At 35.9% G+C, this 13,051-nt stretch overlaps 1 protein-coding gene across 21 annotated transcripts in view; it reads right to left on the reverse strand.

The window, feature by feature from the left end:
- The window catches only part of MCTP1 (multiple C2 and transmembrane domain containing 1), a 422,741-nt gene that overhangs the window by 231,266 nt on the left and 178,424 nt on the right, over positions 1 to 13,051 (reverse strand). For all 21 annotated transcript variants that reach the window (XM_045571756.1, XM_045571752.1, XM_045571743.1 and 18 more), the window contains exon 3: positions 6,924 to 7,066. In XM_045571756.1, coding sequence (XP_045427712.1) covers positions 6,924 to 7,066 — 143 coding nt within the window. The remainder of the gene's footprint in view (positions 1 to 6,923; positions 7,067 to 13,051) is intronic.

The raw sequence follows: 13,051 nt of genomic DNA on the forward strand, positions 1-13,051 counted from the left end.
AATAAATACTCTCCTTGATCAATTACACATCTGAGCTTTAGTCATCACTCAGTGGCATATCACATGAATATATTGCACATCTATGCAACTGCCACCTCAATATTTGCAAGTGACTGCAATACAGTACTTTAGAACATAAAATTTACATGAAAAATTAGAGAAATTTCTCTAGTACAATCTCTTTTCATTGTATTATCCTAAGGCTTAAAATCTTGGGGAGACTACAGTGAAATATAATCAGTGAGAACACCTAGGGTACACCCGTACATGTGAAGTGAAGAGCTGTGAAGCCAGTGAATAGATCAAGGGTAGACAACCCAACTGGGTGATTCAACATTTAAACTCTGTTTACTCATGGTGAGAATCTTTCCCACTGTCTTAATGCTAGATGTTTACTTTAGTTCTCAATTCCTATTAATCAGCAAAAGCATAAACGCAGGACCAAATGGAAACATCAGCATTCATTAGTTATGAAATTATAAGCTAGGCTACTTGGTTCGAGTTCTATAAACTATTTGTCATCGCTTTAGGTGGAGCTTCAGAAATACAGAGCATAGAAAAGAGATAAAAGGAAAAGATTTTTCCACCACACAATATGCACAGCTAACTCTGATGGATTTCCCCCCCCCCCCCCCCGCCATATTCACTATATTTTAGGCATTGTGTTAAATGAATTACATAGATTTTAAGATTTAATTCTTACACAACTCAGCAAACAAGGTGTTGTTCCCATTTTGAAGATAATGAATCCAAAACTTAAAAAGAATATGTTACTGTCTCCTAAATCCTAGGATTGAAAGGAGTCAGATTCAAATATTATTGTACTGAATTTCAGAAATTTAACAAACATAACTTGGGCACTCACTCTGGGTGAAGTTCTGGGAATTCAAATGTGAACAATTAAATGGGATCTCGGCTTGCATGAACACTCCAATCCATTGTGTTGGAAATAATAGGTAAATTTAGGTAGAAATCACTTGGCTGCTCAGTAACACCTCTCTTCATTCTCAACTGAGTTTAAAAGAACACATATTCTAATAAATGCATTTGTTTAGCTTCTGATTCAATTGTCTCCCAATAAAAACTGAATTAGATTGTGCATCAGTTAAAATGTTTTTTTATGCAAACAACAGAAAACAACTCCCCCAGCATCAGCCTGAATGGTGACTTGTTAGCTCAAATGACTGAAATATTCCTAGGTAATTATAGCTTTGGGGAGTTTTAACTTGACAGTTTGAATGACTCATACTTTTATTCATTCATTTATGTGAAAAAAAAATATTTTGTGAGCACCTACCATTTGCCAAGTACTGTTCTAGGCACTGAAAATATAGCAGTTAAACAGTCTTTGATTTCTTGGGTCTTCCATATAAGGAAAAGATGCAGACAATAAACAAATGCATGTTAGGTAGTCATAAGTGCCATGGAGAAAACTATCTCAGCGAAGGGGGATAATGGGAACTGCTATTTGTATAAGAGAAGCTGGCAGTAGAATGAAGCAAGAAGGCTAAATGGGAATAGAAAGTGGGAAGGTATCCAGATCATACAATATGACCCAAGATATAAGATTCTTCTCAAGTCATTTCACTATAAAAGAATAATTAAATTCTAAAGAATAAAACTGACATTGCAAAACAAAGAAATGAAACAAAATAAAACCTAACTGTGGCCATTGCAGTTAATCATTTTTAGTGAAAAACAGAAGCTATGTTGCTTTATGTCTGAGTGGACATAGCAATCTTCATCCCTCTGGGTCTCATTTACCTATAAAAAGAAAATGAGACAGACAGACAACAGTATGGTGGTTACCAGAGACAAAGGGGAGGGGGGGTTTGAAGGAAAGTATAAAATAATAAAGAGGGTCAAATATATGGTGACAGAAGTGTAAGGACAGAAAAAAAAAGGCCTTTCTTTTTCTTTGCTGGAGCCTTCCACAATTTATGAGAAGCACCTGGTAATTAGACCCCAAGATGGTTAGCTCCTCTGATTCAAACAGCACCTCCATTCAAACTGCAAGACAAGATAAGCTATTCTCAAGGCTACCTTCTTGCATACCCCTCCTCCCTGCTGTGTTTGCAACTCAGGGATAATTTGCACCAAGGAGTCTCTAGCTGTAGAAAATTCCCTCCCTCTCTCCCTTCAAACAGGCCTCTTTGGAACGCTTCCTAACTTTTGCTCTAAGCATGTTTTCTGGTTTTGGGAAAATACTGATAAGACACCTTCCTAGGACATCTGTCCAGACTGTCTCCTGAAAAACAAACTTCACTTCAGCCCAAATCCTCCTCCCCTACTTGTCACCTAGCAACAGCAGCCATTACCCTTTAAAAGGGGAAGCTGCTTTTTGTTTCTTGTCCTGTATTGATGAGTGGAAAGTAAAATAAACATCCTCTCTGTATCTCTTCTTTTAGTTGTGAATTCTTTCACAGCCCGTGTCACCTGCCTGACCCTAACAGGAAGGAGATTTGGCTTTGGGTGGTGAACACACAAAGCAATATATGAATGTGTATTATTAAATTGTTCACTTGAAACCTATGTAATTTTACTAACCAATATCACTCCAATAAACTTAACAAAATTTAAAAAATAATAAAAAGAAGATGATAGCAGTTACTTCCTTGTAGGATTATTATCAGGATACATGAGATACAATAGCTCAGGCACCTAACACCATGCTCAGTAAATGGCAGCTATGATGCGACTCTAGATTCTATCCCAAGACTCAATAACCTCACATGTTCTTTGCCCATAACACAAAAGCATGTGCAATCATGTTTTTTGTTTGTTTCTTTGGTTTGTTTTCCTATAGATTTTTAAAACATAAAATAGTGGAGATTATTGATTTATGCATTTAGAATGGGTTTTTGAATAATGCAAAAAACAAAAAACAAAAAACAGCAAACAAACAAAAACACGCATCTAAGATAATACCCACACTGTCTAACTTCAGAATAATTTTTTCTGGGTTCTCCGTGGTTTGTGACTGCAAACATATTTCCATTCCAAGTATTCAGTTGTTTCCATTTAAATGTCTAGAAATGTGCCGAAACTGGTTTGGCTCAGTGGATAGAGCGGTGGCCTGCGGACTGAAAGGTCGCAGGTTCGATTCCTGTCAAGGGCATGTACCTTGGTTGCGCGCACATCCCCAATAGGGGGTGTGCAAGAGGCAGCTGATCGATGTTGATTATCTCTCATCGATGTTTCTAACTCTATCTCTCTCCCTTCCTCTCTGTAAAAAAATCAATAAAATATATTTAATAAACAAATAAATAAATAAATGTCTACAAATGTAACTCCCTACCTAAGCAGTGCATCAAAATAGACTATTGTGTGTTTTTTTAAACATAGAAACATGGACTCCATCTTCTACGTCCTGAATCAGTATCTTTAGTGAAGAGACTTGAACATCTAGATTCTTTAAAGCTTTCTGGATAATCTTATGTACAGTTAGGGTGGGAGGTTATTGGTATATGACATCCTTTCAGGGTCCTTAAAAGCTACTGAGGAATAATTTTACATAAGACAGTAAGGTAGTCCTTTAACTGAACCAAGCATATAGTACCTTTTCAATCGTATATCTTAAGCTTAAACAGACATGCATTATTTAAGGAACTCCACTTTTGTTAAAATGACAATCTAAGAAACAGTCATATAGCCCCTGATGGAACTGTTTTCCTAAGTATCAAAATTTTTCTATTATTCCAGAGAGCACTTCAATTTAATACCCGGGTTTCAAGCTCATTATTAGGCCAAACAAGCAACAATTTACACAAACATTTCCTCTTTGTAGTATTTCTGTCTCTCTCATTAAAACTCTGGGTTTTCACTGTGTACCTTAGATAACAGAGACAGGGAAATGACGATGGAGAATTTTTATTCAATTCAGTGGAAATGGATGCTGACTTTACCGCATTGTTTAATGATGTGCCAGAGGATCGCTGAGGATACAGAGCAGGCTCCAGAGGCTCCTGTCTCAGTTTAGGAGTACCACATTTTAACTCCCTACTTCTACTCCTACCTTATTATAAATGATTTTCCAGTCCCTTCCTCCACACTAGTTTACACCTCCTGCCCTTACTGTGAAGGTATTCAGAATGGAAGGAATATTTTCCTTCCATTCAAACTAAATGCAAAGTAAAATCTTATTTATTTTGTGCAGAAATCCAGTACCAGATTTTTTTTTTTTTTAAATCTGTTTATACTAGGAAGTTTCAGTACAAGCACTGAAACTTTAATGTGATTTTGTAACCTGTGTTACTAGTATTTCCCTTGGTGAGCTTTCCATCGACAGAAATCAGACCCCAGGGTAGACATGGATTCTTTTACCTCTGAGTAGATATGGGAAAGTAGTGCACTTAATATTTTATAGCCATTCAGTTCATGGGTACATTTTCATATTCCCTGTCACCACGGAATTGGTTGGTCCCTAAGAAATCTTTCAGGCAAGATTCATCTCCCCTCATGCAGGCTGTGGACATCATATTAAAATCAAGCCAGTCAACAGCACAAGGCTGTGTGGAGACCATGAAAACGATGCAATTTCCATGAAATTCTACTGACTTCAAATACCATTTCTACCAATGCATTTTATTTAGATCCTTGTGTGTCCAAGGTTAGGCAAAAAGTGAATAAAATGAAACAAAAAATAAAGCAAAAATTTAGAGATTTTTTTTTTTTCAAAAGAAGCTCTATGCAATTAACAGAAAATAAAAATCAAAGTAAAAATATCAAAGCATATTAAAAAGCATAAGATAATAGATAAAATAAAATATGATCATTCTGTATATGTGCTAGTATTTGAGAGGCCAGTGTGATTCCTGTTTAACTTAAAAAGTTTTACTATCCACTGTGTACCTTCTGTATGGTAGAGGTGAAGCCGTGGCCATAAGTTGTACACGGAGAACTCCAAGTATAGACAAAGAAAAGCAACCCTCGGGTGCTCCCTCCCAGCCTCTGTGCTCACAGCGTGTCATTCACCTGCACACAGTGTCACTGTCTCCATTGACAGGACAAGTGTATCTATGTGTACATTCTTGCTCTCTCACACCTAGACATTTTTTCCCCATCTTTTTATTTTATTTTATTTTTTTTACCCAATTAGGAGATTTATTTTGACATTTGGATTTTTACATAGATTAATACTCATTCTTTTTTTAAATTTCTTTATTGAATAAGGTGTTATATATGTTTCCTTATTCCCCCATTACCTACCACCCCTGACCACATACACACTCATGCTCTCACCCCCCTGTTTTCTGTGGCCCTTGGTTAGGTTTATATGTATGCATACAGGTCCTTTAGTTGATGTCTTCCCCTTACCCCCACCCTCCCCTATCTTCCCTCTGAGGTTTGAAAAAAGTGAAAGAACTCAACCAATATCTACTGTAATTTTGGTAAGTTCATATCTACTTGTAAAGACTGGTGATCTGCCTGTCATAGTGTAGTATCCCATTAAAGAAACAGATCCACAACATAGGTAAATAAAAGTTACTCCTTTTCTTCCCCTGATTTTTCTCTTAGGGACATTAAATGAGATCCAGCTATCTCAGTGCTGTCCTTATTCACCCCTGATTTCTTTTTCAACCCATTTTCTTCATGATTGTAGCTGTTCTAACTCATCTCTTCTAAACCTCCCCAGAAAGAAAATTTCCTTTACATCCCACTTGTCTCTCTTAAATTTTTTTTTTCATCTCTGATCTCAGTACTTTATTATGAAGGTATTTCTTTTCTTTCTTTTCTTTTTTTTTTTTTTTTCTCATGTAGACATTTCTTTCCTTCTAGAAGTGTGGGGCAAGGGAGAAACATCTCTGACCCTGAAGATCGTCTATTTGGTGGGAGGAGTTGGTGATGGATACTCTCGCAATATTTTTTATGCCACCATATAGTATATATTAAAGTTCAGCTCACTAATTCTGTTTGATTTTCTTTAGCTAATATCTATTGAGACTATTTCTTATGTGAAATAGGTCTATTCTCCCCAAAATGAATTCTAGAAATTTATCAACTGTAGACTTAGGAAATTCTCTATTCATTGATCTTATAAGTTGTCGTGCTATGAATTTAATAAAACCTTGACTACTTTTTTCTTTATGTGGAGAAGCGAAACAACTGAGAGCAATACAAATGAAGAGCTGAAGGAAAGGAGGATGTCCAGAACTGCTGAAAGAGCGATGATATGAGATTTCTGGCTCATGTACCAGTTGTGACAATTTAGAGAAAAGGATGAGGCATGTGGTAGAAAGACAGAAAAAGGTTTAGTCCCTGAACAGGTCCCCGGAACATAGGAGCCAAAATGAATATATGTACCTAGAAATATGAATTAAAGGAAAGTCAAGTATGAAAATAAAACAAGGAATTAGGGTTGTAACCCTTTCCTAAGGTTATCCTCCTTTAAAAAACTATATTCAGCCAGAGAACAGACTTTTTTTTTTCTTTTCATCTTTGACAATATAATAGAGACAGGAATATTAGTATTTCTCCCCCATTATCTTTACCTTCCTTGTTTTCCAAGTAAAGTGTTTGATTTGTACTCAGGACTGATAAAGGTCCTGATATCATTCTTAATCAGAAAGGCTGGTTCTGTGTAAGCTTTCCTTGTTGTTAGCTTACATGGACTCTTGTTTGCATATGTTCCCAAAGTGCACTAAACCAGTCAACCACACAAAGTAGGAAGAAGCGGACTTCATAATCCTCCTCAATGAGCGACTGGCAATAGTACTATCCTGAAGAGACATGCTCCCATCCCTCCCCTTCCCCTCAATCTCATTTTTATCACATCATCCACAGACTTGAATTGTGCACAGCAGCTTATATCTCTGGTGAAAATTTTTATCAGACAGAAAGACAGGACAAAAAGCCATTAACAGGGATTTTTATGTCAAATTGCATTAGTGAAAAACAAACAAACAAAAACAAAAATGGCTCACCTTCACATACAATGGCTCTCTGAGATGATCGACAAGAATGCACGCTTTCTCCTCCCACACAGGATTGAGGTTCTTGTGTATTATTTTACTTCTAAAAACTTCTTTTCCTCCAATTTTAAACTTCACATATGGGTCACTTGTCCCTGTTAAAGAAAAGCAGATTGATCCAAGTTAATTATGCCTTTCTATGGAGGCAAGAGAATAGCTCATCTACTCACCAGCAAGTATTTCAAGGAATAAAAAACAAAGCTTAGCACCTGGAAAATAAGGGTTAAGAGTATTTTCCTAAAATTTTCCTGAAATATTAAAGTGACAGCGAAGTATTTATTATAATAATAATAATTATTATCAACCTCCTGTACTCAATATTGTAACCCTGTTCTGATATTTTAAAAAAATCTATAGCAGCCAAAGGCGGTTTGGCTCAGTGGTAGAGCGTCGGTCTGCGGACTGAAAGGTCCCGGGTTCGATTCCAATCAGGGGCATGTACATTGGTTGCAGGCACATCTCCAGTACGGGGTGTGCAAGAGGCAGCTGGTCGATGTTTCTCTCTCATCGACGTTTCTAGCTCTCTATCTCTCTCCATTCCTCTCTGTAAAAAATCAATAAAATATATTTTAAAAAAATTTAAAAATTTAAAATCTATTGCATGCTGCATAAGTAAATGTAATTCATGTTATAAATGATAGTGATTAATCTGGCATTTCTCTTGGTATCATCGGGTTCACTCTAAAAAGGATGATCCATAAAAAAAAAATTAAAAAAATAAATAAATAAAAAGGATGATCCATAATCTTGGCTGCTTTAAGGAGTTTTAGACTTACAGATGCTGCTAAAATTTTATCCTACTTTAATTAGGAAAAGATGAGTCTCAAATTTGGCTTCAATTTAGTCCGTGGTTCCATATTCTCTTTTGCTCAGAAGTTTCCGCTTTAGAATGTTAGGAAAGAATGACAGTCTCAGAGGAAGGAATCAGGGAGAAGGGAACACATGTTTATGAAGTGCTCTGGAGATTATCCCTTAGCATCTCCTAAGTCCCCAAAATAATAAAGAAAATCAGAGCTGCCAAGTAAGTTGCTTATGGACACACAGCTAGCAAGAGATGGTTAGGATTGCAATCAAGACTATTTGACTCTAATGCATGTGTCTTTTCTACTACACCTGCAAGAGAGAAGGGCCTTTACATAGTACTTACACAGATATTATACCATGTCTCATTTTGACTGATGACTGAGACCAGTCTTGGTCTAATGAGTCTATGTCCTTATTAAGAATTCCTAGAGAAGGTGTATCATTGCTGACCCCAAGTAAATCATTCCAGTGTGTGACAACCTTCATCTTCAGGAAATAACTCTCTATTCGAGGCACTTATAATAAAACTTTGTTTGATTTTTCAGTTTTCTCCCCAAGCTGAAGTTATAATTGATAACTATGTTTATATAATTTAAAGGAAAATATGAGTGGGCCTATGAAAACTGAAAAGCACCATATGAATATTGGCATTACAATTATGATTCTGATCTCCTTAAACTCACTATTAATAGCCCTCCTTTACCCTCCTCCACTAATCTCAATGACACATAAATATCTATGGTTGGCATAAGGTGCATTATAGGATTTGGTTTTTCTTATTGAATCTCTCAGAGGCCCTCTCAAAACTCTCCACATTCCTCAAGTAAATGTAATGCCTTATTTTTAATGCACCTACTAGTAGGCCTGAGCCTAATGAAATAATGGCCCCAATTTCCCACATGAAATTCCCATTTGGGTAGTTTGATTTTATCATTATGGTACAAACTTGAAAAAAAATATTTATAAATGTAAATGCAGGGTATATCACCGTAACCTGTTTTAATGTATTCGTTAGGGAACTCAATGCAATAAAAATGTTCAGTACTTAAAATGACTATTATTAACAGCAGTTCCCAACTTAGGGCTGAGGAACTGGGAATTGAGAGTGTTGTAAAACATATATTGAGGGTTATTAAAACCCATGTACCCATTTGTATGATATTTTCTCCGTCGTGGCCTAGACCATTTATTGTCTTTCATTTTGAAAAGCATTGACATACTGCTACTACCTGCTAAAATATAATACCGGAGTCTTTGGGGTCACTTTTATAAAATCTTCAGTACTTAGTACAGAATCAGAACTTCACATTATATCCATGATGCCATTTGACCACTTGAGGCAGTAAATATCCTGTAGCCTGAAGAAAAACAATCCAGCTAATTAAGAGTAGGTCTAAGCATTAAGTTAAGGATTAGGGATAGATATTTTAGCCTGTGACAGGCACAAAGATCTCAAGGATTGGTATAATTGAAAGGGAAAGGCTGTTTTTAGGACTCTGAAAAAAAGTTAAATATATTTTATTAACATGCATATTTGGCCACAGGATGATCTGGATTGGAGATAGTAAATATGTTAGCAAATTTCATAGTCAGAACTACAGGAGTGACAGAGTCATTTGCACACTCATGGGAGCCAATATCACCTGACTTTCCTCACTTTGTTTTGACTCCATAGAATAAAATGTGCTATACTTCTCTTTGCAACCATTGATTAGCCCTCTGGGACTATCATTAAAATTTAATATTTTTAATAGTCATGTTTCTTTAAAATATTCTAATTGTTTTCAAGTTATTAACTTTAGTGACTTAGAGTCCTTAATAGTTCAAAACCCTCAGTTTATGATTACAGCTTACAGAATTGGAAGTCATTGTTTCATTGAGAGTGAGTAAAAATTTTGCATGTAATCTTCTATGTTTGAAAGTGATTTTCCAAATTTATTTCAGCAATTTATTATTGGATAACATGAATAGGTATTATTAGCATTAAGGAAAAAAAAGAGTTCTGTGGTCAAGCATATTTGTAAACGCTGGTTTAAAACAAAATTAAATGGATTTGTTTCCTATAGCCTTTAAAGAAAATATATTGTTGACACTATTACAGATATCCCCCATTTCCCCCTCTTTACCCACCTACATCCAGTTCCTGCCCCTCCTTCCTCTGGCCTTCACCACTCTGTTGTCTGTGTCCATGGGCTTTGCAGATATTTTCTTTGGCTAAACTCTTCACCTTCCTCCATCCACTGCCCTCATCCTTCCCCCACCTCTGTACAGTTTGTTTCATATATTCATACCTCTGGTTCTATTTTGTTTGTCAGTTTATTTTGTTCATTAGATTCCACATATAAGTGAGATCATATGGCCTTTGTCTTTCTCCAACTGGTTTATTTCACTTAGCATGATAATCTCCAGGTCCATCCATGCTGTCGTAAAAAGTAAGAGGTCTTTTCTTTTTTATGGCTGCATAGTATTCTACTGTGTAATTGTACCACATCTTTTTTATCCACTCACCTACTGATGGGCGCTTGGGTTGTTTCCTGACCTTAGTTATTATAAATAACACTGCTCTGAACATAGGGGTGAATATATACTTTCTGATTGCTGTTTTGGGATTATTAGAATATATTCCCAGAAGTGGGACTAGTCAAAAGGCAGCTCCATTTTTAGTGTTTTGAAGGAACTCCATACTATTTTCCACAGTGGCTATACTGGCCTGCATTCCCACCAGCAGTGTATGAGGGTTCCCTTTTCTCTATATCCTTACCAACACTTGTTATATGTTGATTTGTTGATAGTAGCCATTCTGAAAGGTGTGAGTGGTTTTATTTCACATCTCTCTGATGATTGGTGATGTTGAGCATTTTTTCATATGTCTGTTGGCCAGCTGCATGTCCTCTTTGGAGAAGTGTCTATTCAGGTCCTCTGCCCGTTTTCTTTTTATTTTAGCAGTTTTATTCCAGTGTGTGTTATCTCTCAATCTATTTTTAATTGGATTGTTTTCGTCCTGTGTATGTTCTTTTATATATTTTGGAAATTAACCCCGTATGGCCTTTAAATAAGTAAATGGACTCTCCAAGATGGGGACATGACATGCAGCATTTATCAGACTTTTTTTACCTACTTTTCTTTTTTTAAAAAAATATATTTTATTGATTTTTTTACAGAGAGGAAGGGAGAGAGATAGAGAGCTAGAAACGTTGATGAGAAACATCGACCAGCTGCCTCTTGCACACCCGCCACCGGGGATGTGCCCGCAACCAACGTACATGCCCTTGACCGGAATCGAACCCGGGACCGAACCCGGGACCTTTCAGTCCGCAGACCGACGCTCTACCGCTGAGCCAAACCGGTTTCGGCTGACCTACTTTTCTTAAGCTCATATTGCAAGATTAAGAATCCCCTGTCTCTTTTTGGGAAATGCTGCCTTATTATCTTTTGTAGATAAGAAAGTTCTACATGTTTTTGGAGGTTCTTTTATTGTAATACATTTCCCAATAAAATCAAGGAATTTTATTACAATAACCCACACAATAAATCCAAGCAATTAACATGTGGTTAATCTCTAATAAATATATTATACCAACAATTTTAGTTTGTTGGTACAAAAACAAAACACAAACGAACAAAACCCCTAAAACAATAAATTCATGTGCCTGTTTATTTGTTGCAATATTACATTCAACCACAAGATGGCACTAACACTTATCAAATTCAAAGTTAAGGCATCACAACTGCACACTTGTTCTCAGGCATTTTCCTGTGCTTTATTGTCATTAGCTGGAACATGACCCTCATAAAACATTTTTTATGGTAATAATGAAATTAAAACAGGCAAGTAAATATGGGAGAAGAAAATAGGAGGTTCTAGCCCTAAAATAAAATTCAGCCTTTTGTTATTAATGTCATTTTCAAGAGCAATTTTTCAACATTCATTTTATCAGGTAGCATTAACTTCAGAATTTATTTGTAAACATTACTAATTATTTTATTATTGTTAATTCCTTGCTTCAAAAAATTTAGAATATCAATTGTTTATTTCTGTACCCTAAAATCAAATTGCTTAAAAAGAATAATTAGGTGGTTTATATAATGTTTTCTCATGTAGGAAAAAATCACATGTCCCAACTGTTATATTTTATTTTTATATATTTTTTCAGAGCCAGGTCACTGATAAGCATTTCAATATTTTATGCGATTGGTTAGAATAACAGACATAATTTAAGTCCAACAGGACTAGACTTTGAATGGGCCTCCTTTTGTGCTGCACTGAACACAGCAAACACAAGATGGCAGCCTCTCCTTCCTTAAAATAGTATTAGAGCTGTTTAAAATGTAAATAGCCATCGAATGCTGAGTCTCTTGGTTTCCATTCTCAGAATAAATAAGCCTTCTGATTAGTAAGTTTAAATCAATCTTATCCCAAGCCTAGCATTTCAGAGAATTGTATTTTTTCAATAATGCTAACGTCTAATAAAAACAATGCCGATTTGAAACTCAGTCCTAAATTAGAATGCAATAAAAGGAGGAGGAGGATGCATAGGTTGTTGGTGTGAAAAACTGTCTCCATCTTTGTAAGCTGCATTTTCTCTATCCTTGATTTAACGTTAGTTAAGACCAGTCCTGGCCAGCACACATGGGCTTGTAATTAATGATTACAAGCTGTGTTCTGTAAGCCTACACAATGTAACCATAAAGATTCCTGTCAGTAATGGCCAGAAGGACATAACAGCTGAGAGACTATCACACTGATGTTAAAGTCAGTAAATGATCCACAACACCACCAGGAGGTATGGTCCCACTCATACTGCTTTCTTTGTCTTGTCAATCTTTAGAATTCAGCACTTCTAGAGAACATTTATTGTAACACATTTATTGTCTAGCAGCATGAAACTCTTGGGGTCCTTTGTCCACTCCGATCCTACATCCCTGTAAGTAAGTAAATTACCCTATAATAAATTCCATTATATTCTATGGAGTTTTCTGTTTGTTTGGTTTTTGTCTTAAAATCTCATTAAGGTTAGGTGATCACTGTATCTCTCCTCCACATTCAGACAGAGGAAAGAAAGAGAAAGAAGAGAAAAAGAAGACAACAAAAAGATAACAGTAAAATTAGATCCTTCATTCTAGAAAGAGGCTTGTAAAAACAGTGATGTTCAACATATACTCAGAGCAATAGATTGTCTTAGTAGAAGATAATTTTCAAATCTTCAAAACAGGTACCATAGTTATGAGTTAAAATAATTTCCTAAAGTTCTTCCATTCCTTCTTTTTTTTGTTGA

This window comes from Pipistrellus kuhlii, unplaced genomic scaffold (genome assembly GCF_014108245.1).
Source record: "Pipistrellus kuhlii isolate mPipKuh1 unplaced genomic scaffold, mPipKuh1.p scaffold_m20_p_4, whole genome shotgun sequence".
Lineage (NCBI taxonomy): Eukaryota > Metazoa > Chordata > Mammalia > Chiroptera > Vespertilionidae > Pipistrellus > Pipistrellus kuhlii.